The sequence below is a fragment of the Macaca fascicularis genome, chromosome Y (assembly GCF_037993035.2).
Source record: "Macaca fascicularis isolate 582-1 chromosome Y, T2T-MFA8v1.1".
In the NCBI taxonomy this organism is placed as follows: domain Eukaryota; kingdom Metazoa; phylum Chordata; class Mammalia; order Primates; family Cercopithecidae; genus Macaca; species Macaca fascicularis.
This window is the reverse complement of record NC_132903.1, coordinates 6,735,395-6,761,141: the sequence shown is the minus strand read 5'-3', so window position 1 is coordinate 6,761,141 and position 25,747 is coordinate 6,735,395. Positions and strand designations below refer to the sequence as shown.

General features: G+C 38.3%; 1 protein-coding gene across 12 annotated transcripts in view; it reads right to left on the bottom strand.

Annotated features, from left to right (window-relative positions):
- Positions 1-10,491: 10,491 nt before the first annotated feature.
- LOC141409544 (neuroligin-4, X-linked-like) overlaps positions 10,492-25,747 on the bottom strand; it is a 322,452-nt gene continuing 307,196 nt past the window's right edge. For all 12 annotated transcript variants that reach the window (XM_074030584.1, XM_074030590.1, XM_074030586.1 and 9 more), the window contains 2 exons: positions 22,823-23,612; positions 10,492-11,941 (listed from right to left, as the gene is read on the bottom strand). In XM_074030584.1, the coding sequence (XP_073886685.1) occupies positions 11,092-11,941; positions 22,823-23,612 (1,640 nt within the window). In that variant the 3' untranslated portion in view covers positions 10,492-11,091. The remainder of the gene's footprint in view (positions 11,942-22,822; positions 23,613-25,747) is intronic.

Below are 25,747 nucleotides of genomic sequence, written 5' to 3'. Positions count from 1 at the left end.
ATGTGCGGAAGCCCAGTGGAGAGAGACATAGGTGTAAAGATCATGGAATTAGAATAGCTAGTGAGAGTTTTTTACAGGAAGACTTGTTTAAAGGAGATTTGTTCAAAAAAAGATGTGCTATGAGGACAGAAGAGATGGAATACTCCTATTATGTCACATATTTTTAATCTCTTCTCTCACATGTCTTTTACCAGAGATAACAATATTCTTGATAAAGTGCTTAAACACCTGTAGCAACAGGGATAAAATCTAAGGGGAAGAAGAGTTGTAAAATCTATGAACATCCAAATGAGCTCTTGAGTCATCAGTAAGTTTTGTGTCAATACTGATGGTTTATCTTGGATTTTTGACTGAAAGGAAAAGAGACTCATCACACAGGGGTTGCTATGTAGACAATGTGTCCTGTAACGGGGAATTTTAGGACAACCAGGAATTCTCCCTTCCCAGGCAGCCAAGAATGCTCCTTCCCTTTTTCTGGTTTTCCCTTCCTCTTCCTCTCTGGGGGATACAGTTTCTTCCATATCATGTTGTCTTGCCTTTCACTTGGTCCTGCTTCTACAGTGCTTCCCAATTTCACATTGTCAAATGTCTCTATCTTCATCTATACTTTAAACATGCTTATTCTGATTTCCCTTTTTATTTTTATTGTGGGGGGCTATCATTGATCTATACACTCCTCTTCCTGCTCCTCCTCCTCCTCATCATCATCATCATCACCATCATCACTTCTACTATTATTATTCTTTCGTAAGGAAAACTGAATTTTTCTTACCGAGTAGCCCACGGATCAACCTGGAAGAAAATGAGAAAAAGTCCAGGCACTGCGGCTCCCACCTGTAATCCCAGGACTTTGGGAGGCAGAAGGTGGAAAATCACTTGAGGTCAGGAGTTCAAGACCAGCCTGCCCAAAATGGTGAAAATCCATCTCTACAAAAAAATATAAAAATTAGCCATTCCAGATGGCATGTGCCTGTAGTCCCAGCTACTCGAGACTAAAGTGGGAAAATTCCTTAAACCTGGGAGGTGGAAGTTGAAGTGAGCCAACATTGCAACACCACACTCCTCCAAGATTACACCACTGCACTTCAGCCTGTGCAACAGAGAGAGAATTTGTCTCAAAATGAGATAGAGAGAGAGAGAGAGAGAGAGAGAGAGAGAGAGAGAGAGAGAGAGAGAGAGAGAGATCGAGACCATCCTGGCTAACACGGTGAAACCCCATCTCTACTAAAAAACACAAAAAACTAGCCGGGCGAGGTGGCGGGCGCCTGTAGTCCCAGCTACTCGGGAGGCTGAGGCAGGAGAATGGCGTGAACCCGGGAGGCGGAGCTTGCAGTGAGCTGAGATCTGGCCACTGCACTCCAGCCTGGGTGACAGAGTGAGACTCCGTCTCAAAAAAAAAAAAAAAAAAAAAGAAAAAAAAAAGAAAGAAAGAAAGAAGAAAGAGAAAGAAAGAAAATGAGAAAAAAGAGTTTACTATTATACATAGCTTCTAACCCTAAAAAAGGAAACAAAAAAATAAAAAATGCGAAAAACACATGATCTGCCTCTCCATCAAGATAGGAAATAAGATCAATAGCTTTAAAAGGGTAGGAAATTGAACTATTGTCTCAAGTCCTATTAATTCAGGACAACTGCTACAGGGTACAATTGTGTGAATATTTGCCCATCTATGAAGAATAAAACCAGGGTAGGCTCAAACTGTACACTATTTGTTAAAGGACTTGCCATGGTATCTGCTTACAGTAATTATCTAATGGATTAATATAACAAAAATCAAATTTATGTTGTTTTTTAATAGAAATATTGTATCACATGGTTCTGATTTTTTTTCAATTTATAGGTGACAAAATATATCATGGAAAATGAGATAATTAAATGAAAGGCTTTCCATGGCATCTTGGACTAGAAACCAAGATGATAATCCATAGGCTCTAGAAGTTCTGGCAGCAATGTGAATGCTTGTTCAATTAAATCACTTTTCCTGGAAACTGAAAGGGCCAAAACTCTGCAGAGGACAGAGGTAACTGTAAGGTTTAATTTACATGGCTCACAAGTGAATACCATATTTTCTCTATTTTTTGTACAGTAAACACCTATATTAATAGCATTAATTTGAAGTTGCAGCCCATTGCTTCAAAATGTGAGAAGTCAAAACCATGCCTTCTTCCTACAGGCCTAACATTGGAATAATATTTCCAGGGACCATTCAAACAACCATCAGCATACTTCATTTTTTTAAAAGGAAATATTAGTATTTTTTTCTCCAGCATATATGGTTCATAAAAGACTCACATAATTTGAAATACTTGTGTGTCAACATGCTGTAAATTCTTATTTTCCTTGGTTACTCTAACAGTTAATTGAGATTGCAAAATGTTAGCCCTCCCTATTACAAACTATTTTATATATACCTCTAAATTAAGAGACACACATCTTAAAACATTAGTTTGTACTTTGTTTCTGCCAGTACATAAGATACTCTTAAATGAGTTTGAAAACTATTCCCTGGGATGGAAGAACAAAGTTAAAACTTGTTATATAATGGGTTCCACTTAGGTTTATAAGAAAATTGTGGCTAAAGCGTATAAACAGTGACCATGTATCCTGCTAAATTTCTTTTTCTCTCAGGAGCAAGCCAGCATATAGAAATTTGAATTTCAGAGGTGGGGAAGGACAGGATGAAAAATACTGCACATTTAAAACTTAAGTATATGAAATCTTCACACTTAAATGCATTCTTACTTAAATATTTGGTAGATCTTTAAGGTGGAATCACTGCCTAAATGACAACCTTAAACCAAAGTAGTTGGATTTAGAGGTGGGGATCTGCCCTGTGTCTGCTGCTGAATGTTCTTCTAATGAAATTTGAGGACAGAGGAAGGAGATTCTGAAGCAGTCAGGTAGGGACATAACGTTTTCTCCCATTGTCCAAGTCTGGATAAAAAGAATTTTGCCCATGGTCTGATGGGGATGACACAACGCATTGGAGCTGGTGGGGTAATGATAATAACCACATATTTCACAAAGTGCATGCACTGGTCACACAGGTTAGGCAGTTCATGGACATTGTTGGCTAGGAGCAGGTGTCCTGGGGTTTCATCTCATTCAAAGAGTGCTGCTTTTGAAAGCCAGTTCTATTTAATGCATTTTGGGGTACCTTCTGTAGCAATCCAAACCTGCTTTCTTCTATGCTAAGCACTCTTCACAATGTTTCCGCTGTCACCTGTATCTCCTTTGTGCTCTCTAATCTTAATTTTTCAAGTTCCATGTAATCTCTGTGTGCATTCAGGTGAGATGCAGGCAAAACCAGGATTTTAAAGTGCTATTTCAGCCAAAAAATGAGCACAAAGCAAAATAAGCAGAAGTAAAATAAAATCATGTGTAAAACTGAGAAACTGTGTTTTAAATGGGCACTCTACAGAATTCTATAAGCACTCTGAATCTACTTTTGTGTGTGTGTGTGTGTGTGTGTGTGTGTACATGACAAGTTTAATGATATAAAGCTATCAAAGTTCTCTATAAATAGAGAGATGATAGTGATTTTTTTCTTCCCCAAAATGTCTACAGGAGACATATATTTCTGCAATAACCAGGTTTTTTGGAGAATAGTTAACAAACAAGCACACGCTCTTGCTGATGAGTTGATGTGCGCAGCACACCAACATGGCACAAGTATACATATGTAACAAACCTGCACATTGTGCACATGTACCCTAGAACTTAAAGTATAATTTAAAAAAATAAAAACAAAACAATATGATTGGGAACACTAGAAATTTTATGTGCAAAGTCTGCAACCTTGAGCGATTCATTTAATCTTCTGTACCCCAGTTTCCTCATCTGTAACCTGAGAGTCTGCACCCTGGAACCAGTAAAAGGATTAAATTACTTAATGCATATAACTTACGCAGAACAATACATTTTGATGATTATCTGAAAGTTTTAAAAGTTGAAACAAGTGATTCGTCTGTAAATGGTTGAATCAACGCTTTTAGAAAATCTCTTAAGCATTTGTTTGAAAAGTTTGTCTGCATGTAACACTTATCCTTATAAATTGTAAGGTACTTTTCTGTTACTATAATCTAAAAACTGTAATTGCTTTTTAAATACTAGAAACAACATCCAATAACCTAGGCAGGCCAAACATGCTAGTTTGAAATCTGTGATCATAATGTATACACTTGTAAAAACGGGTGTTGCATAAAAAATAAAGCTAATATCTGAGCCCACAAGAAACCAGTTTGACCAATTGTACCACTGAAGCATAATAGTGGTTCTAATATTAGAAATCAGTCACCATCTGATTTCTCAGTTTTTAAGGGAATTTTTAGGGTTATATTTTGGTGTGCCGGAAATGCATATTTCCATTTCCTTTCTGCTGAGTCCAAGTTCTTGTGTTTAGGGCCCATAGCTGAGAAAGATTTATCTTTCAAGTATCCTTCCAGCTGTAGCTGTTAACAATTTGTCTTAGTCTCCAAGGACTACCTCTCCAGCCTTTTTAGGAACAAGTGACCTCAAGAACTAGTTGGAACATTCCACTTTAATGAATGTCACCTGTTAATTTCAGGCAGGGTTTTCTCCTGGCTAATTTTTCTCATTTTTCCTAGTTCTCTTGCTTCTACAGGAAACCAGATTATTTGTGCATATTCTAAGTACTTATATGGATGGTCATTTTAGAGTAAGGCAGAGGTACAGTTGACCTTGTTTGTATCCCAATTTCTTTCAATATATTAATAAGATTTTGCAGAGAAAGAATCACTTTTACTTCCTTAGCATAACTTTTTTTTTTTTAACCAAGTGGCCTAGGAGATGTGACATATGCATATATTTCCTGGAAGTTCTGAGAAACAACAAAAAACAGCCCTTATATCTGGCTGCTAGAACTAACCTGCTATATAGTGACTAAGTCAAGGTGCATCTGCCTGCACATAAAAATAATTGAAAGAACTTCCACATCAGAGGAAGGCAGCCCACAGCCAGCATGGAATAAGACAGAAATACGAACAGTCTGTAAGCACCAAAGATGATCCCAAATCCCCTGCTCTTCTACTGCTTATTTTTACCGAAGACAATGCTAGTCATGCTCTGGTCCTGTCACTTTCTGGCTAAAGGTTATTGACATCCCCCTTATCCTGATAGCAACCAATCCAGGAACAAGTTTTTGCCCCTCTGAGCTCATATAAAACAACCCAGTCTAAGCCCAAACCCTTGACCAGCCCATCTGAACCTCACTCCAAGGTAGCTCATCATTCTCCTCTCTCTGTCGAAACAACTTCCTAAACCCAAGCTTAATGACAAATTGTGGTTCCAGGTGGTTTTTGATGACTACACTTTATCAGTTCTGGTACATGCAGTCAAAAAAGATGTAATATTTTATCTTTTTTTTTTTTTACTTTCTTATATCTTGTCTTATTACTGTCTCCATGACCCTTAAAAAGAGGAGAGTAATTAATTTCTGATTGCTCTGGCTCCTTAATGCTTTCCTTGCATCCAGAGCCCTCTCACTCCAATGCAGACGATTCTCATGGTTACTGCTAAAGTGGACAGTTCTCCATCTTTTGCAACCTAAATGAGCTGGGGTTAGATGAGAAACAGCAACAAGTGCATCACTTAGAGAACTTCTTGGAAATTCAGACACAGGTTCACTAAACCACAGTTCAATAAAGATCTGTCCATTAAGTTGACATCCTGTGTATTCCTAAGTATGCGTACTTTAGAGAATTACTGCTAAATGTCTCAAATAAATACACTCATAAACCACTTTGGTGCAATCATTGGTGTCTCTCAATTGACTTCAGGACAAAGCGCAAACTCCCTGTCATGCAGTTGGATGTTTTTTATCAGCCAGTTTCTTTCTGTCTCATTTTTCACACCTTTCTAAAAAACACCTTATATTTTTCACCCATGATGCAGGAGCCACGTCTTCCTATGTCTTCCTCTGTCTTCTCACTTCAAAGATGTGGAATATTATCCTCCCCACAACACAACACCCACCAGTAATTTTTCTACAGAGCTGTAAAGACCTGGCTTAGGGGTTTCTTCATACAGAATATGTGCCCAATCTTCCCAGACTAGGTTAAGGGCATCCAGACATTTATTAGCACCACTTATTAGCATGGGTGCCATCTCCAGCACCCATTGCCTCTCCTTGCTTCTGTGTTTCTCTCCCTTCCCCTCGAGTTTTATGCTGTGAGGTTTTTTCTTCAATTTTAACACCAGCCCAGCATGGGGCCTGGGACAGTGGAGATATTCAGTAAAAATTCGCTGAATAGATGCATATAATTTTAGCATTCCTTGAGTTATTCAAAATGAACAAGAATGCATAAAATAGTCAAAACAAGAGTGATTCTCCCTGCAACTGAAATTTGCTAAAAATTAGACTTTGAATGCCTGAAGATGACATTTGATTAAATATGTATATATGTATGCATGTATATACATGTTTATTTGTGTACATTTAATGAAAATGCCATTCTGAGAGATTTAAGTGCATCTGTGAATATGTCTATATATAAATTATGTATATGTATATATGCCTATGTGTCTATATGTGAGTGTATAGTGTAATGCTCCTTTTGCAAGCAGAATGCATTCCAAGACTCCCAATGATACCTGAAGTCACAGATAGTCCCAAACCCTTTATACACTATGTATTTTATTACATATATACACTTATTATGAAGCTTAATTTATAAAGTAGAGGGAGTAAGAGATTAACAATAACTAATAAAATAGAGCAATTATAATGCTATAAATGTTATGTGAATGTTTTTTCTTTCAAAATATCTTATTGAAGTACTCAAATATTTTTAGACCACAGTTCACCACAGTAAATGAAACTGCAGAATGTGATTTCACAGATGAAAAGGACTAATGTAATATATTCACACACAGACATACACTCACACACATGCACACACACAGGAATGTATATATGACCATAAATGTGTTATAGATGTGTAAGTATATATGAGTGTGTGTGCAATTAAGAGTGTGTGTGCATATATATTTAATGGAATTCACATATTCAGGAATTTAAAGTGTGTGATATCTATGTATATATGTAAATGTGTAACATACATGTGCATATATGCATGTGTGCATATACAGTATATATAATGTAAACATACACAATCATGCATCACTTAACAATAGGGTTCTGAGAAAAGTATCATTAGGCAATTTCATCATTGTGCAAACATCGTGTAGTGTACTTACACAAAACTAGAGATATAGCCTATAGCACACCTAGACTCTATGGTATAGCCTAGTGCTTCCAGGCTACAAACCTGTACAGCATGTAACTTGAGAGAAGACCCTAAGCAACTATAACACAATGATAAGTATTGCTTCATCTAAACTTATCTAAACACAGAAAAGGTACAATAAAAATATGGTATTTTAATCTCATGAGACCATCATCATATATGTGATCTATAGTTGTCCAAATCATTATGCTATTTATGACTCTATATATACATACATATATATAGGATAGGTACATGTATACACATACATGATGTACACATACATGTACATATATGCATATGTTTGTATGTATTTCTCCTGTGTGCCTTCACAACATGATTGAGGCCAACAACATCTGAAGGATTTAGGAGTTCACATATGCCAAATAGTCTTGGTCCTTGCTATATTTCTTTACTTGATACTTAGCTAAGATTTTTATGCAGGACCTTGACTTACAGAGTTTGCTGAATAATTCTTGGTGAAAGATCAGGATATGAAGATATACTATCTTGTTATCCATCAAATTTTCCTGTCCAAGGGGGCATGTTTCCAAGTCCAAACAGCTTCCATTATGAAAGGGGAGTAATGCAGGTGCCTGCTCCTTAGAGCTACTGTGAATGTGAAACAAATTCATGATGGCTGGATTTACAGGAAGGAATTGACAAATGAGCTCCCATTGGAATGACATGATTCTCTGCCTCTTGATTTTCTTTCAGTAGAATTTTTGCTATCACTTGAAGGTTTACTCATCTAAGGCTTTGTATTTGCAACTGTTAAGGCATTAGTGTGTTGAACACAACTCAAGACACAGTGACACAAGAATGAATAGTAGTAGAAATAACAAATCCAAACACTCAGTTTCAGGCAGTGTCATCTCAGGAGCTTTACCAAACAGGGCTTAGTTTTCCAAAATCAGGCCTGCAGAGAGCCTCCTCAACTGTGCAGCTGGCCAAAGCTAAAACAATCATCCCATTATCAAATGTATTTATCCATTTGTAGCATATGTGAGAGCTATCAGTTAGCATTTACAAAGAAAAAGGCACTCAAAGAACAACAAAAGTAAATAAAATATGCCACCTACCAAGAAAGAACAGATGCGTAATTGTTTGCACAAAGCATTATAAAATATTGTGATATTTTATTATTAAAATGCGCTGAAAAGTTTATACATGTGTGTCTGGCAATATATATCTTCTATCATTACTTAAGGCAAAACAAGGAATAAAATCTCAAAATGATAGCACAAGGAACCATTGAAACTTATGTAACTTTGAAGATCATGGAAAAGCCTAGGAAAGGATTTTTTTCTTACTTTTTCTCATTTTTTTCTTTTTTCTCTTTTTTTTTATAAATAGCAACTATATTTTTCTCATAGAAGTCTATGAGGATTCTATAACTTCTTTTCATGTAGAAATGAGATATCTTGTAAGATGTACTAAATCACTTTTGATCATAATCTCCTGTAAAAGCTAAAGTTATTTATTTAACAGGAACTCTTCTTTTCCGTAAGACGTCACAAGACTGTCATGTTTATTGTACATATTGCTAGTAGGAGACAATTGAAAATATAAAACAAATACTGGAATTCATATTACAGACAGACAAAACCAGCATGGTGCCACACATCACTTCCTTTGTAGTTTCATGGAGAGCCTGTTTGTGGTTGCTCAGGTGGGGTCATACATTGCGTGCAGAAATGGCCTAATCATAGCTCTATGAAACAATGAATTGGGAATGAAATCTTACCATGTCACCTCTGTGTAGGAAAGAAATGTTGCTTCAAGTGTGCTAAGTGCAGATCATAATATTTCATGTATTTATATACAGAGAATCACTTTCAAATTTAACCCAAGATAAGCAACAAGTTTTGGGGGTGATTTTATGTATATCTTAAATTTTTCTGTTTTCTAGAGGTGACTCTCAAACACTGATATATCACTATGGTTTGAGTGTAGGGATTCAGTAATCAAAGTTGTTATTGCAAAAGAGTCAGGTAGCTGGACAAATTTTATGGGGAATACCCACTTTAGTAGAGGCATTTAACATTGGATTTCTAGAGTAATCCACAATGGAGCCAAGGGACATGATCTTCAAATATCTTTGGCTACTGTTTCTTAGTAATGCAGTAATCTTTGAAAGACAAAATATAGAACAACCATTGCTTCTGTGTTTCCTTCTGCCTTGTAACAATCCAAACATTCCTGAAAATGAGAAATGAGAAAATGACAAGCAGTTGGAGAGACAAATATCTGATCCCCAGGTAACCAATTTAAAATGGGTGAATAAATTCCCTTCAGTATCTTGTCAGTGAAGATATCCTAATTTCCTCCTCCCCCCCCCAAAAAAAACCTATGCAAAGCAGTTTTAATGTTCTATCCTTTTCCCCCCATTCTTCTATAATATTCATTGTTTGGTGATCAGATAAATCCACAAAAAGTGATATTTTCAGACAAGCATATGTTTTATCTCATAAATGATATAAAAGATTTTTTAAAAATCTACTTACTGATAAATAAGGGACTGGGTGCTTAAACAGAAAACACACATATCTTCCTTCAATCTGATTAGCTAAGCTGAGCAGGTACTTCATCAGCCAAATCCTCCAGCAGCTGCTAGGGAACATAGAGGAGTATTTACTCCAAGGGGCATAGTCCCACCAAAGGCAAGCTTTCTTCTTTTTTGGCAGGGTCCTGAAATAGGAAGTAACTCTTCCCAAATGTATTCAAAGGGCAAGAGCTACAAAACAGTATTTGTATTTTTTTTTTCTCTGCTCATTCTCTCTCTCTCTCTCTCTCTCTCTCTCTGTGTGTGTGTGTATGTGTGTGTGTAACTCAACAACTTTTAAATACATTCCACTTTTAGGACCTATGTCTGTGCTGCAATTTCATGAAAACTAGCAAATACAAATCAAATTTCTCCAAAACAATGGTCTCCTAAGAATGCTCTATATGCATCTGTGCAACCTGACAGGCAGAAATGGACCATACAAAACTTCTGAGTCTTCTGTTTGACCTCACATATTCCTACAAATGAAAATCTCATGTCAGAAAATCTCATGCCTTTGTTTACATGTAATTAAAAAGAAAAGTCTCTTTTGTTGTGGAGGAAGAGAGGTGGTATAACTAATATGTGTGTAAAAGCATAACCTTGCTAAAAGTTCTTTCAAACTGAAAACACAAATAAAAACCTTTCTCTTTTTTGTTTGTCTGCCGTTTTTGTTTGAACTCAACAGCTATATACATCTTTATTTTTTACAAAGTTTCTTAAATATAGTTCAGGCTGGCAAAACACCTCCTTCCACAGAACCCTACGGATTTTGCTGTGCAGTCAATTCTTTTATTTTGATAATAAAATTCTACATTTCCTTGTCTCTGGATTACAGCTCTACGTGCTGAGTAAAAGCCCAAAGATTCTTTCTACACTGAAAAAGAACCATTCATTTTGTAGCCCAGATAGAAATGTTTAAATTTCCATTGTAATTAAAAAATATTAACTGTCCCTGGCTGAGTTTTGGAAGTGAGAGCTGCTACCATGATGTTGGAAACACATAGGTCCTTGAAATGGTGATGTCCTAGTCACACAAAATATTTGTTGGCATGGTAGAGATCTTAAAGCAGTATTGTAACAGAAACAGATACTATTCACATTTCATATGGTCAGAAATTGATCTCACAATACTGGAAAATGCCAATGAGAAGTGTCTGCTGGGATGGGATTACTGCCCTTTTGCATTTTTGTCTAAACTCAGTGGCAAAAAAACATTCCTGGTTTGGAGATTCTCTTTGTCTCTTCTATGTTGCTGAGCAGGTGGTGCAGAGGGATAGGAGGGGAAATACGGCCAAGCTATACTCTAGTGGTGGAATGTCCGTGGGGTAAATTTGTACTGTTTTGTCCTCCACTGAAGGTGTTAAAAGTGTGCAAAGGCTGCATCCCCGTCAGTGTGTTTGGAATCATGGTGATGGTGTTTGGCGTCATAAGTGGGATATCATCCGGCGACCGGCGCAGCGTGAGGGTGTAGTCTGGTGGGCAGGTGAGCCTCAGCGTGTCGTGTGCCTGCAGCGACTCACACTCGTGATCGTGCTCCAGCTGCTTCATCTGCAAAGACATGATCTCTTCGTTCTGGATGTGAGCGATATCATTTGTGGTGTTTCTCTGGGGACTCGGGCGCCTGTGAGTCTCATGGCGCCTCTTGTCCTTTTTGTAGTACAGAGCCGCAAAGGCTAAAATGTTGAGGAAGAGGAGCGATGCCCCGACGGCAATGGTGACACTTAATTCAGTGGAATAATCCCGTTTGGTTTCAATGAGGACAGTTGTGTCCTCGGGCCCCGTTTTGTGAGGGTCCTTAGAGTGTTTGGGATTGTTGGCAGGAGTGATTGCTGGGCGTTTGGTCGTTGGCCATATCTTGGCAGGAGATCGGCGGGTACCATAGGGAAATGATGTCATGTCTGGAGGAGGAACCTTTGTGGTTGTTGAAACATACTGGAATATCTCGTTCAAGTTGTGCAAATGAGGAACGAGTTCCAACCAGAAAGCCACTTTCGTTGCCCGGTAGTGATCTCTCACTCTGGGTTTCAAGCCTATATGCAGGTAGAGCTGGTCTTTGGGATTATACTTGGACCAGGCCACTTCTTCAAAGCGGTTGGGTTTTGTGTGAATGAACTTGGTATCCTGAGGAACTGGTTGATTTGGATCACTGGGGATAGAAGGGAGAAAAAAAGTAAGGTCATACTCTTCCACATGTGACATGAAATTATCTTAAACCAATAAATCAGGAAGTTACAATCTGCTCTTCATATATATTTTTCAATGAGCACAAATACCCAAGCAGCAAAGGTACATTCTGCTTTAATCCTAGACATGTCTACCATGTTGTCTTTTCCTTTAAAAATTGGTTATTTTTCTTCTAAATATAAACCCTGATAGCAGTATTATGGCATTTTTATAACATGTCTACTATTTTTAAGGCATCAAATGATCTTCAAAAATAAAGGGAAAAAAGGAAAACTAAGTGTCCCTAGGAACATTTTCAGTATTTCAAGTTTCACTCTTTTTGAATTGGAAAACTCATCCAGGAGGGATTTGCTCCAAAGGGATATTTGGCAAGGTCTGGAGACATTTTTGGTTTTCATAGACAGATGGTAGTTTCTATGAAGGGTGGAGGTCAGTGATGCCACTAAACACCCTCTGGTGCACAGCAAGGAAGTTATCTGGACCCAAATGTTAACAATACTGAGGCTGAGAAATTCCGATTAAGAATTTTTCAACAAGTGGCCATTCTCGTTGTTGCTCAATAATTGCATTTGAAGTAAATGAACAGATGTTGCAGTTTTGAGTTGATGGGTGCTGACGAGTTGATGGGTGCAGCACAGCAACATGGCACAAGTATACATATGTAACAAACCTGCACGTTATGCACATGTACCCTAGAACTTAAAGTATAATAATAAAAAATAATAATAATAATAAACACTCAAAATAAAATAGGCATTATAATTACAAGCTGTTTATAAATCAACACATGCATCATTTGTTAGCTCTCTTTTTGAAAGTAAAATACCTATGCACATGGACACTTTTTGAAGACTGAGTCCAGAAAAGATGAAAGCACACCATATTTGCTGTAAGAAGTTTGTTAAAATGGTACATATAGTTATGGTGAGGTAAACATGTTTAGGATAAATAAGATACCCAGAAACAAGCTGAAGGCAGTTACAGATGCTAAGTTGTGCTTAGAAGCTATACACTGAATAATTATCTTATTATTATTTGCACAAGCGGGCAAAGGTAGAAAGAGAATCAGAAAAGTTTGGAGATAATTCATAAAACATAGAGCCTTTAAACATCTTTGCAACCAACTCTTTTAAGATAACACTTCCCCTTCAAAAACAAATATGGCAAATTCTCATTTCTTCCTTTTCTTATGGTTGATAAAGTAAGCTATAAAACCAATTACATCTTAAGGTTTAATTATTACAAAAAAATTGAAATTATGCATGGTAAAATGTCATCTAGTAGTTAATACTGAGCATTGAGATGTGATGTGCAGACCAAGGCAGGCAGGGAGTTGCAACATCCTGATCAATGGCTCCAGCTGTAAGCTAAGGTCCATTTTCCAGGTAACTCCTCCTTAGGGGGACTTTTGTGAAGCTACCTATAGCCATTGCATATTGCCCTGTATGGCAGAAGGCTGCAGGAACAAGGAAGAGTATGTATCTAGTCATCACCAGACATTGTGCAGGATTCAACCAATGTACTTGACTCAGAGATGTCACATGTGCTAAAGGAAGATTTTCTGCCCTCAATCTGAGTCTGTGGTTGTGGTAAAAGAAATAATATCCCTGTATTTAAATTTCTGGAGCTCTAGCTCATTAACAGCTGTGAAATCTTGGGCAAATTTTCCAGTCAGTATTGGCCTTAACTTAGCCACCTATATATTGAATAAGAATATTAGGCTTAGAGATTAGTGATGAAGGTTGAAAGAAAATGACAAAATGTCAGACATATGGTGATAATTCAGCAAATATTATCCCTTCTTTTCCAATATAAAAATTAGAACACTTACAGTATTGCAAGGGAGGTGGAACTAGGGAATGATGGAGTGATATACTGTATATCAGAGTATATACTATAATTCTATATTACATACATTATAGAGTATATAAAAGTATACTGTATATCACAAACTATAGATAAGTATACTATATATCACAGTTTATACTACATTCTAACCATATGCAGTGTGTATGTGTGCATATTACATGTATATATGTATACCTGTATATCTATCTATAGATATAGATATAAGATGTATTACGTAATAGAGAAGAAAAATAAAGTCGACCTCTACCTATTAGTTGAATGCACACTAACTGCTGTGCTTTCACGTTACTAAGATGGTGAGAACAAATACATGTAAAATCACATAGGTTCTAATACCATGAGATCTCATATTTATTCATAAACAATATATTTGGAAAGTCTACTGCTTTTTATTTAGTATGCATATATTTTGATATGCCTTTGAAAAATACTGAATTCATTATAGTATCTCATGTTTCTTTTGCTTCTTTAAGCCTTCTGAAAAAATTATGAAGTTTTTACTTATTTAATGAGTTGAAATAAAAATAAATGAATAAATATTTTAGGAAAAAAATCCTGCTAATATTTGTTACTGATTTTTAGTGTTCTAAAGAAACAAATGGAAGTGAAGATTCCTCCTTTTTTTCATGGATCCAATTTTACTAAATTGGGTCTATTAGATGTGTGGCTATCTTATCTATTAGGCAGTGAGCATCTAGGAGATGGAGTACTCTGATCATGTTCACTACTGGGCAATTTGAAGGAATCCAGGGTATATTTGAAAGGTAAAGAAAACACGTTTATTTTTCCTGTAATCCCAGCACTTTGGGAGGCCGAGGCGGACGGATCACAAGGTCAGGAGATCGAGACCACGGTGAAACCCCGTCTCTACTAAAAATACAGAAAACTAGCCGGGTGAGGTGGCGGGCGCCTGTAGTCCCAGCTACTCGGGAGGCTGAGGCAGGAGAATGGCGTGAACCCAGGAGGCGGAGCTTGCAGTGAGCTGAGATCCGGCCACCGCACTCCAGCCTGGGCGACAGAGCGAGACTCAGTCTCAAAGAAAAAAAAAAAAGAAAGAAAGAAAGAAAACACACTTATTTTATTCTTGAAGAATAAAGGAAAGGATTTGGGAAATCCGGATAAGTGAGCTGCTGCCTGATACAATCTATGTATTAAAGATCTCAGAGATACATAGCCAGAATTCTTTATTTTTTTTTATTATTTTTTTAATTATACTTTTAAGTTCCAGGGTATATGTGCATAACGTGCAGGTTTGTTACATATGTATACTTGTGCCATGTTGGTGTGCTGCACCCATCAACTCGTCAGCACCCATCAACTCGTCATTTACATCAGGTATAACTGCTAATGCAATCCCTTCCCCCTCCCCCCTCCCCATGATAGGCCCCGGTGTGTGATGTTCCCCTTCCGGAGTCCAAGTGGGAAAGGATTCCCTATTTAAAATATGGTGCTGGGAAAATTGACTAGCCATAAGTAGAAAGCTGAAACTGGATCCTTTCCTTACTCCTTATACGAAAATTAATTCAAGATGGATTAGTACTATACAACTTAAATGTTAGACCTAATACCATAAAAACCCTAGAAGAAAACCTAGGTAATACCATTCAGGACTTAGGCATAGGCAAGGACTTCATGTCTAAAACACCAAAAGCAACGGCAACAAAAGTCAAAATTGACAAATGGGATATAATTAAACTGAAGAGCTTCTGCACAGCAACAGAAACTACCATCAGAGTGAACAGGCAACCTACAGAATGGGAGAAAATTTTTGCAGTCTACTCATCTGACAAAGGGCTAATATCCACAACCTACAAAGAACTCAAATTTACAAGAAAAAAATAAACAACCCCATCAAAAAGTGGGCAAAGGATATGAACAGACATTTCTCAAAAGAAGACATGCATACAGCCAACAGACACATGAAAAAATGCTCATCATCACTGGCCATCAGAGAAATGCAAATCAAAACCACAATGAGATACCATCTCACACCAGTTAGAATGGCGATCATTAAAAAGTCAGGAAACAACAGGTGCTGGAGAGGATGTGGAAAAATAGGAACACTTTTACAGTGTTGGTGGGATTGTAAACTAGTTCAACCATTATGGAAAACAGTATGGCAATTCCTCAAGGATCTAGAACTAGAAGTACCATATGACCCAGCCATCCCATTATTGGCTATATACCCAAAGGATTATAAATCATGCTGCTATAAAGACACATGCACTCGTATGTTTATTGCGGCACTATTCACAATAGCAAAGACTTGGAATCAACCCAAATGTCCATCAGTGACAGCCTAGATTAGGAAAATGTGGCACATATACACCATGGAATACTATGCAGCCATAAAAAAGGATGAGTTTGTGTCCTTTGTAGGGACATGGATGCAGCTGGAAACCATCATTCTCAGCAAACTATCACAAGAACAGAAAACCAAACACCCCATGTTCTCACTCATGCATGGGAACTGAACATAGCCAGAATTCTTAAACCCAGATAAATTTGTGAAGTAATATTATGACAGCCCATGCCATTTATGTTACAAAACCCTGCAAACAGTGAGGTCTAGGTGTATGATATCAGTGTTTTATTTTTTAGTCTTTATTCAGCATGAGAAATGTCTAAATCACTGTGAGTAAAATTAAAGATTGTAATGACTGAGCATAGAAACATAAGTTGGTCTCTGTAGTAAAAGACTCAATACATGTCTTCCTCCATATCCATTAGCACCTAAGACAGCCATTTCCACCTGTCCTGTTTTATTTGATATGTAATCTTGGCAGCGGAGACTCAAGTGAAATTCTAATACCTTGTTCATTTCTTTAGCTAGAGATAGGTATAGTACTATGATCTCTCTAAAAATATCTGTGAATCCTGTCAGCGGTTCCTTTAAGTAGTACAGGTTTTCCTTATAGCCAAAACATTGTTTGTGGTTAACAATCTGTTACGAAACTAGTTTACTATGCATTCAGCAACTCTTTTGCCACACCAGGTAAGGATGTTCATTAATTCAGCTTAAAATCCCTTTTTGGTAGTAAAGGTCTCCTTTACAACAAGAATTATGCTGCAACTCTCTGCAATCAATCCCTGCCTAATACTTCATTGGGATTTCCTCCCTCCACCCCCTGCCCCAGATTTAGCAATAGTTAAATATAAATTATTGATAGAATAGAGAACATTCAACAGCAGTGATGGTGTCTGATGCAAACAAGATAGAAATCAATCTCACGTACAAGCCTCAGACTCAGTGGAACAACATAAAAAAATGAAAATATATGTTGATCTGATTTGCCATTACAAAATTATCTGCTCATTTCTGACTTCCAAAAGCACATAAATTCTTCTATTACATATTATAATGCATTGTTTGATAACTTTAAAGCACTGCTCTTTGTCATATCTTATAAACAGACCAAGATTTGGGCAGTCGCAGTGGTTCTCACCTGTAATCCCACCACTTGGAGAGTTTGAGGTGGGCAGATCACAAGGTCTGAAGTTTGAGACCTGGCCAACATGGTGAAACCCTGTTTCTACTAAAAATAAAATTAGCCACTTTATATTATACTATACTATACTATACTATACTATACTATACTATACTATACTATACTATACTATACTATACTATACTATACTAGAGTATAGTGTATGTGCAAAGGTTGCATCCCCGTCAGTATATTTGGAATCATGGCGTTGGTGTTTGACATCATAAGTGGGATATCATCTGACGACCGGTGCAGCGTGAGGGTGTAGTCTGGTGGGCAGGTGAGCCTCAGTGTGTCGTGTGCCTGTAGTGACTCACACTCGTGATCGTGTTCCAGCTGCTTCATCTGCAGAGACATGATCTCTTCGTTCTGGATGTGAGTGATATCATTTGTGATGTTTCTCTGGGGACTGGGTACAGTGGTGGGAGCCTGTAATCCCAGCTACTTGGGAGTCTGAGGCAGGAGAATTGCTTGAACCCAGAGGTGGAGGTTGCATTTATCTAATGCTAACATGAAAATATACAGGTGACATGATTTGTAAGCAAGGATCCAATTATCCCTCCCTCTCTGCTTCTTTCCTTTCTCCCCTCCTCCTTTTCCTCATTTCTCTCTCACACTCCCTTTCCCTGTTTTCCTCCTTTCCCTTCCCTCAATCCTTTCTTCCCTCAATCCTTTCTTCCTCTCTTCCTCCATTCCTTTTTCTTCCTCTCCTCCTTCCTCTTTCCCTTCCTTCTTTTTGTCTCCATCCATTTCTTCCTTCCCTCTCTCCCAAATCTCTCTTTACTTCTTTCCTCTCTTCTTTCTTCCTCCTCCCTTCCTCTCTTCTCTCTTTTGTCTCATGCTTTCTTTCCTTTTCTCCCTTCTTTTCTTCTTTTCCTCCTTCTTTCACCTTCCTTCCTTCATCTTTCCTTCCTCTTCTCCCCCTTCCTTCTTTGTTTCCTTCCTTCCTCCCTTCCTTTACTCCTTTGATTTCCTCCCTTTCTTCTTCCTTCCTTCTTTCCCTCTCTTCCTCCCTCTATCTCTTCTTTCCCTCCCTCCCTTCTTTCCTTCATCTGCTTCCCTCAGTGCCTTCATCCGACCTTCCTTTTTTATTCTGACATACACATTCTAACATCATTTTTCTGTGATCATCCAAATTTCAAAGGTTTATGCATACCAGGTATATGTACTTTAAAACTTATACTAAGGGTCACAACCATCTGTTTTGAGATGTCTGTAAAGAAGCATCCAGACACCATCCACTTCATCTCCGCAAACATTTGCCATCAGCAGACTATGCTGTGCCTGCAGGTTTAAAACACATGACATGATGACCACTGAGAGTGGTGAAACGTTCTCTCACAATGTGATCCTCTCCCCAGAGCACTGTGTAGTGACAGACATGCTGTGAGCTCTTCTTGTTTCCTCCTATCACCTCCAGTGCTGGAAGGGAACAGTGAAGGAATGCAGAAATATTCCCTCCTTTTCTGTGGTAGCTCACACCATGACAACAGATAAGATGAGTCCCATGTTTTCTCCTTACAGGCAACAGGTTGGTTTGTTCTCTGCATCTGATGACCAGGGAATCTTTCTCTGCCCTGGAGTGATCAGGCCACCACCCAATTTACAATAAACAAATAACTGGCAACAGTGAAATTCCTCATTTCCTTCTCTTATGGGGCTGCCAAAGAAGTGTGATCGCTTAAACTATTTATATTTGAATCCACCTTGCATTTCACATGACATGTAAATTCTGAGCAACTTCCTTGACAAATCATTTGAGTCATTCTAATACCTTTCCAATGAAACAAAATAACTCACTGTATTAATACAGTCTGTTATTTCAGGGATGTTTCCTATGGATGAAGAAACAAAAATAGAGGCTTCAGACAGACTGACATTCAGGAGCTCATTGCCTCAGTGAACTCTCTACCTGCAGCTTTTGATTTCAGTAGCATCAGAGTGTCTCTCCAAGTTCTAGTGGTTTTTCCTTCCTCATCTCCTCCAGTGATGTCAGGGCCTCCACGAAACCTAGAAGCACCCTCAACACAGACCATGAATGGCAATGTGAATGTATTCCCTAAATGCAGGGTGGAAATCACAGGCTCTAAGCCAAGTAACTTTAAGAAACAGATTTATGGCATTAAAAAGTACTCAATAACAGAGAGATCACTGGTATTCTCACGGCTGTCTCAGACTTTCATAGTATCTTGGTGAAAGCGTCCATTTGGTGCCAGTAGTGATAATAATTACCTCACAAAACTAATTAACTACCTTTATTTTCCTACCGTTTTTTCTTTTTTCTTTCTTTTTTTTTTTTTTAAGTAATAAGAGAGCCAGCCTCAATCTCATAGCCTATGGAGTCAGGAGGAGTTAATGAGAATTTAACAGCATTATTTAGATTTCACTATTGTTTTAATGGTTCTATAAAATATATGAAGACTAACTCTAGTCTTCCACTTAAGATAATCTATAAAGTTTATTTTCAAATCCTATAAGGAGGAAAAGAAAAAGCATAGGGTTTTAATGGAAGTAAGTAAACACAGTGTTCCATATGAACTCAGTAGTATGTTTGGATGCCAATACAGTGAAGACTGAATGAGTATAGCCCTCTTGGGACACACTCTTGCAAGTCTTCAGGCTTCAAGACAAAGGAATTCTCTACAAGGGTAGACACCACCTATCTTAGTGTTAAGGTGTGGCCCTGTCTTCACAGGTTATTAGAAATTGAATACTGTCTTCTCCTAAATTAAGATATGCTGAATTCCTAACCCTCATACCTCAGTATGTGAGCATATTTGGAAACAGGGTAATGGCAGATGTGATTATTTAAGTTAAGAGGAGGTCACACTGGAGTAAGTAAGCTTCTAATGCACCTTAGCAGATGTCCTTATATAAAAACAGCCATGTGGAGACAGAGAAACACAGGGATACGATAAGATGACAAAGACACAGAGTGTAGTTGTGCACCTGCAACCCAGGAATGCCAAAGATTGCAGCCAAATACCAGCAGCTAGGAAGCAGCAAGGACTACTCCCCTGAAACTTTTGGAGAGAACTTGGGCCTGGGAGCAACTTCGTTGCTGACTTCTGGTCTTATGAACTGTAAAATGATAAATTCTATTGTCATATGACACACAGGTTTTCATGCTTTTTTTTGCTTGTTTTAAAGACACAGGTTTCGCTATGTCACCCAGGTTTGAGGGCAGTGGTACAAACATGGCTCACTGCAGCCTTGGCCTCCTGTGCTCTAGTGATTCTCCCACCTCATCCTTCTAAGAAGCTGAGACTTCTCACCTCTTGGCATATTCTACCATGCCCTCCTAATATTTTTCATTTGTTTTGTAGAGACAGACTCTCACTATGTTGCCCAGGGTGATCTTAAACTCTTGGCCTTCTTAGGTGATCCTCCGGCCTTGGCCTCCCAAAGTGCTGGGATTACAGGCATAAGTCACTGTGCCTGGCACAGCCATACAGATTTTGGCACTCTGGTAACAGCAGCCCAAGTAAAACTAATAAACAAGGGTTACTTAGAAAAAAATATGAATTTTATTTCAGTCATTTCTTCACACAGGAAAGAACCTTTCAATGATAGACAAGTATCTCCATCAAATATTGGTCCCTCCTCTGTTCTTCTCCTGGTAGCCTATCTCAGACCAAATCTACAGAGTCTGATTTTAGAAAGTTGGTATCCAGATGATACATTTTCCACTTCAAAAACATGCTAACATGCTATACGTTTACCAAAAACAAACAAACAAACAAACAAAAAACCCTGTCATCTGATCTCACAATTACTGTGCACCGCTCATGCATGTCAGGGTCACTGCAGTCTAAGAGCCTTATTCCGCATGGGAAGATTTACCCTCCCTGGGCGACATGCACATCGTGTTCTTTTCTTTCATTCACTTTACAGAAACTCAGGGTGGATGACAGTGGCACACACAGGTAGAACAGAATGATACCCCATTGATTTCCATAGTTATATTATTAGACAAGAGAAAATGAAAAGATGCCACAATATTTGTAGCTATTTAGGATGCTTTTGGTTCTTTTCTATCAGGGTTTGCAGAGAATCCGCTCAGTAGAATATTGGCAGACTCTGTTGAATGTATGTTTTTTGTATATTTTATATTTTATACTATATTTAGGCCAATAAATGAGCTTTCCTGTGAGATGCATGTGTGTGTTTATATATGCATGCCATATAACAATATAATACAAATATCATATATTTTCCTTTGCTCTCTCTCTCTAGCTATATGGCAAAGGAAATACAAATATATATGTATATGTACATATATTTGTACTTGTATATTGTATATACATATTTGTAGTTCTGTTTGTATTTGTATATATATAATGTATATTGCATATGCATATATATATTAGTATTTGTATATGCTACACACACAAATATACTGTTATTTATGTGTATGTCGATATACAAATGCAAATTTTATATAATGTATATATTATACCTATGAGAATAGTTCTTTTTCTCTATATATGTTAACTATATATAGGAATATATATTTACATTTCCCTATAAATATTATGACAATTATTTATATTCCTATGGTCAGGCAATCTAAACAATTCCCCAAGTGGTAGCTCAGGTGAAATAGCAAATTCCTGTCTCTAACAAAATAAATTTTAAAATGAGCTGGGTATGGTGGCATTCACATGTAGTCAGTCCCACCTATTGAGAAGTATGAGGAGGGAGGATCCATTGAGACCAGGAGTTTCAGAACAGCTTGGGCAACATAGGAAACCCTGTCTCTACAAAAATCCATGTAAGGGCAAGGTGATTCATGTCTGCCGTCCCAGCTGCTTGAGATGCTGAGATGGGAAGAGCAAATGAATCCATGAGTTCTAGGCCACAGTGAGCTATGCTTGCACCATTATGGCACTCCAGCCTAGACAACAGAGTGAGACTTTGTCTCTAGGAAACAAATAAAAAAAAATAAACATTAGCCAGGCAAGGTAGTCACCTGTACTCCCAGCTACTCAGGAGGCTGAGGCAGGAGAATGGCTTTTGCCTAGGAGTTCAAGGCTGCAGTGTGCTAGGGTTGTACCACTGCACAGCAACCTGGGCAACAGAGCGAGACTGTGTCTCTTCAACAACAATAAGAACAAAAACAAAACTGTTTGATCAGCTGTTAACAGAACCATTATATATGTGTAAGTCCTGCACCTGCAAGTAGGAACTCTAGAATTTCTAATGGGCAATTAGAAATCTAGTAAAAATCTGGTTTGACACTAAAGTGTTTTACTCCTAAAACACTTTGGTAATAAAGAAAATTTGAGTTCTCACAGATGCTGGGGAAAACTCTCCTTGTTATTGCTGTGTATATAACTGTGTGTCTGTATGTGTATATGTGTGCACACAAGTGTATGTGTGTGTATGCATGTGTGCTCCTGCACATGCCGGTAGAAGGAATACTTATACTGAGGACCCAAACAAGCGAAGAGGACAGTGATACCGCAACACGAGGAAGAACGTACCCAGTTTTGGCGAAGTTCGTCCAGTAGGTCATGACCACGGCGCTGAGCATGACGTCGTTCTTGGAGAAATTACAACTGAAGAGCTCGGTGGGACCGACCATGGGGATGCCGAAGACGTAGGGGACCTCATCGCCATGGGCCGAATCCGCCCAGCTGGGCTTCATTTCGCTTTGGCAGTGATGATAGAAGGCATAGAAGTAGGTGGGGGAGCCGTACTGCGCGTGCAGGTCGGCGGTGGCCACGGCGGGGGCCACCCACTGGTGGTCAGTGAAGAGAGCCACCAGCGTTTTCCGCCGCGTCTCCGGGTTTTCCTTATCGGCCCAGTCTGTGTACATGAACTTGATAGTCTCGCGCAAAGTGTCTTTCCCTTCAGGATAGCCGTAAAGGTTGTCCACGAAGTTGGACACGGAGAAGTCAAAGTCATTGGGCGTCACACCGTCCTCGTTATCCACGATGCCGTCCACGAACTTCAAGCCTTCCCCTTGGTTGACGCCCAGCATGATGTCGTAGTTGAGGAACTCGCCTTGCTCCATCAGGATCTGAGGGTCGTCTGGGATGACGTCGCCGTCAATCACGGGCCCGAAGGCTATGTGGTAGGTGGCTGGGGTGATGGTCTGCTGGATGAGCTCCTTGTAGTTCTTGTTCCGCAGGCATTCTACCACGTCCGTGGTGTCCAGCATGTTGCAGCCGACCTTGTCTGCCAATATCCGAGTGTACTTGGCCGGCTGGTAGTTCACTGCCCAGCTGGACAGGGCGGTACCGCTCTGAATGATGGCCTTCTGGAAGAGACCTGCAGGTGCAAAATTGTGGACATGCAAATGAAAACCCGCAGGACAGAAACGCAGCTTTTACTGAGCAATGAAGGCTGTGATTGTCTCTCAGCATGTGAATTTTTGGACGTAGTACCATTCAGCTCTGTCAGGGGACATTTTACCCATTTTTATTTGGATTCCCTCCCCCTGAACATTCATTTTCGGGAATGATATTCTACACACATACTCATAGACATACACACACACACAAGTTTAAGGATATGAAACCACATTGAGGCTTTTCCCTGCACTCGTAAAACACATGTGATTTCTTTTTTCTTCCATAATTTAGTGTCGTTTTTGCTTCTTTGCCTCCGGATGCCATATATAAAAACTCAACAGCAACTGCATTCCCCATTTCCAAGGGGGGAAATAAACAAACAAACAGGCCTTAAACTAGTAAAAGGTCAAAGGCTCCCTTGTCTCACAAACAAATCCAGGTGTCTCTTCATTATGGGAAAAAATAAATCCAGTTGAATGAATTTCAGAGTCCTAATTTAGGAATGCATTTCTATCCTGAGTCTAATGAAGATATTAATGTTTGGGAATTAAAATAAATGCATTAGCTTAGCTATGCCTATCACTCAACTGGGTACCCAAATAACAAGTTTTTTAAAGTTATTTTCTTCAAGACTATGTCCACTAGAAACTCAGAGATTTTTTTTTTTTTTTTTTTTTTTTTTGGCCACATTTGAAAAATGCTTCACTTGGTGAGAAACTTGAAAAAGCATGGGCAATTTTAGGAGTAAAATTCTATAGAGCTTAGCATTCTCCATCAGCTCAGTCTACTACATGAATGTCCAGAAGTATAAAATCTGTATTTTTAATCATGACAGGACAAGAGACAGCAGGCTGTAAAAATCACAGCATTCCATTTACGGTCACTTCCTGCCATTTCTGTGAATCCCAGCCCGAGTCAGGCACTAAAGAATAAAGCATTCAGCTGTAAGTCCAGATACCCTGTCAATTTTTAATGTCATGGAAGCAATCAAATATGAGGAAAATATGGTTGTCATCAGGAAGATGTGATTTTAAAGACTGAAGGATTGCCCAAAGATGACACACAAGACTGCAACTTGAAAATCAATATGGCTTTAACCGTTATTTCATCAAAGCCATCTTGGGGACATTTCTGTCAGAAATGTGCAAGTATGGACTTGAGTACTTGGCTCTGAAGATTATTTTAAAATGTCCAAAAGAAAGAATGCAAATATGTAATCTGTTGGATACTTTCATTAGTTAAAACATTCAGAATTAGACAAATGCTCTGAGATGTTCCTTTCCCACCCTTCTTATAACTACTGGTAATAATTTAGGTAGCAGCATATATATATATATGTAACACATATAATATATGTGTGTGTGTATATATATGTAACATATATAAAACAGTTATTTGTATGTTAGGGAAGTAATATAATTCCTGATGAGACTAAAAAACTTAGATAATGAAAAAAATCACCCATAAGTCATACATTAAAGCACAACTCACCTTAGCATAACAAGTATGTTAGGAATTAACTTAATTCTTTCTTACATCATCTCTCCCATTCAAACATCGTTTTGAATAGCTGAGCCCAATATTTATATAGCTGTCTATACTGTGTTTTTCCAGCTATTGAATATCTTAGGTAAATTATTATTCTTTTGAGTTAATACATATGGTTTCTCATAACTTTTGTCTTCTTTTGATCTTGTATTTCATTTCATTCTTTGCTATGATAATAATACTGAGGTGAATACCTTCATAAAACTATCTCTTGCCACATGTACTTTGTCTTCATTAGACTAGAATTCCTAAGGCCAACAATTTGGGTACTTTTATCTTTATCTTCATTTCAGACAGGGTGTATCTCTGCTACCCAGACTGGAGTGAAGTGGCATGATCTTGACTTGCTGCAGCTTCTGCCATCCAGGTCCAACTGATCCTCCCATCTCAACCTCCCAAGTAGCTGGGATTACAGGTGTGCACTGCCATACCTGGCTAATTTTTGTAATGTTTTGTAGAGATGGGGTTTCACTTTTTTGCCCAGGCTGGTCTTGAATTCCTGGACTCAAGCAATTCTCACACCTCAGCCTCCCAAAGTACTAGGATGATAGGCAGGAGTCACAG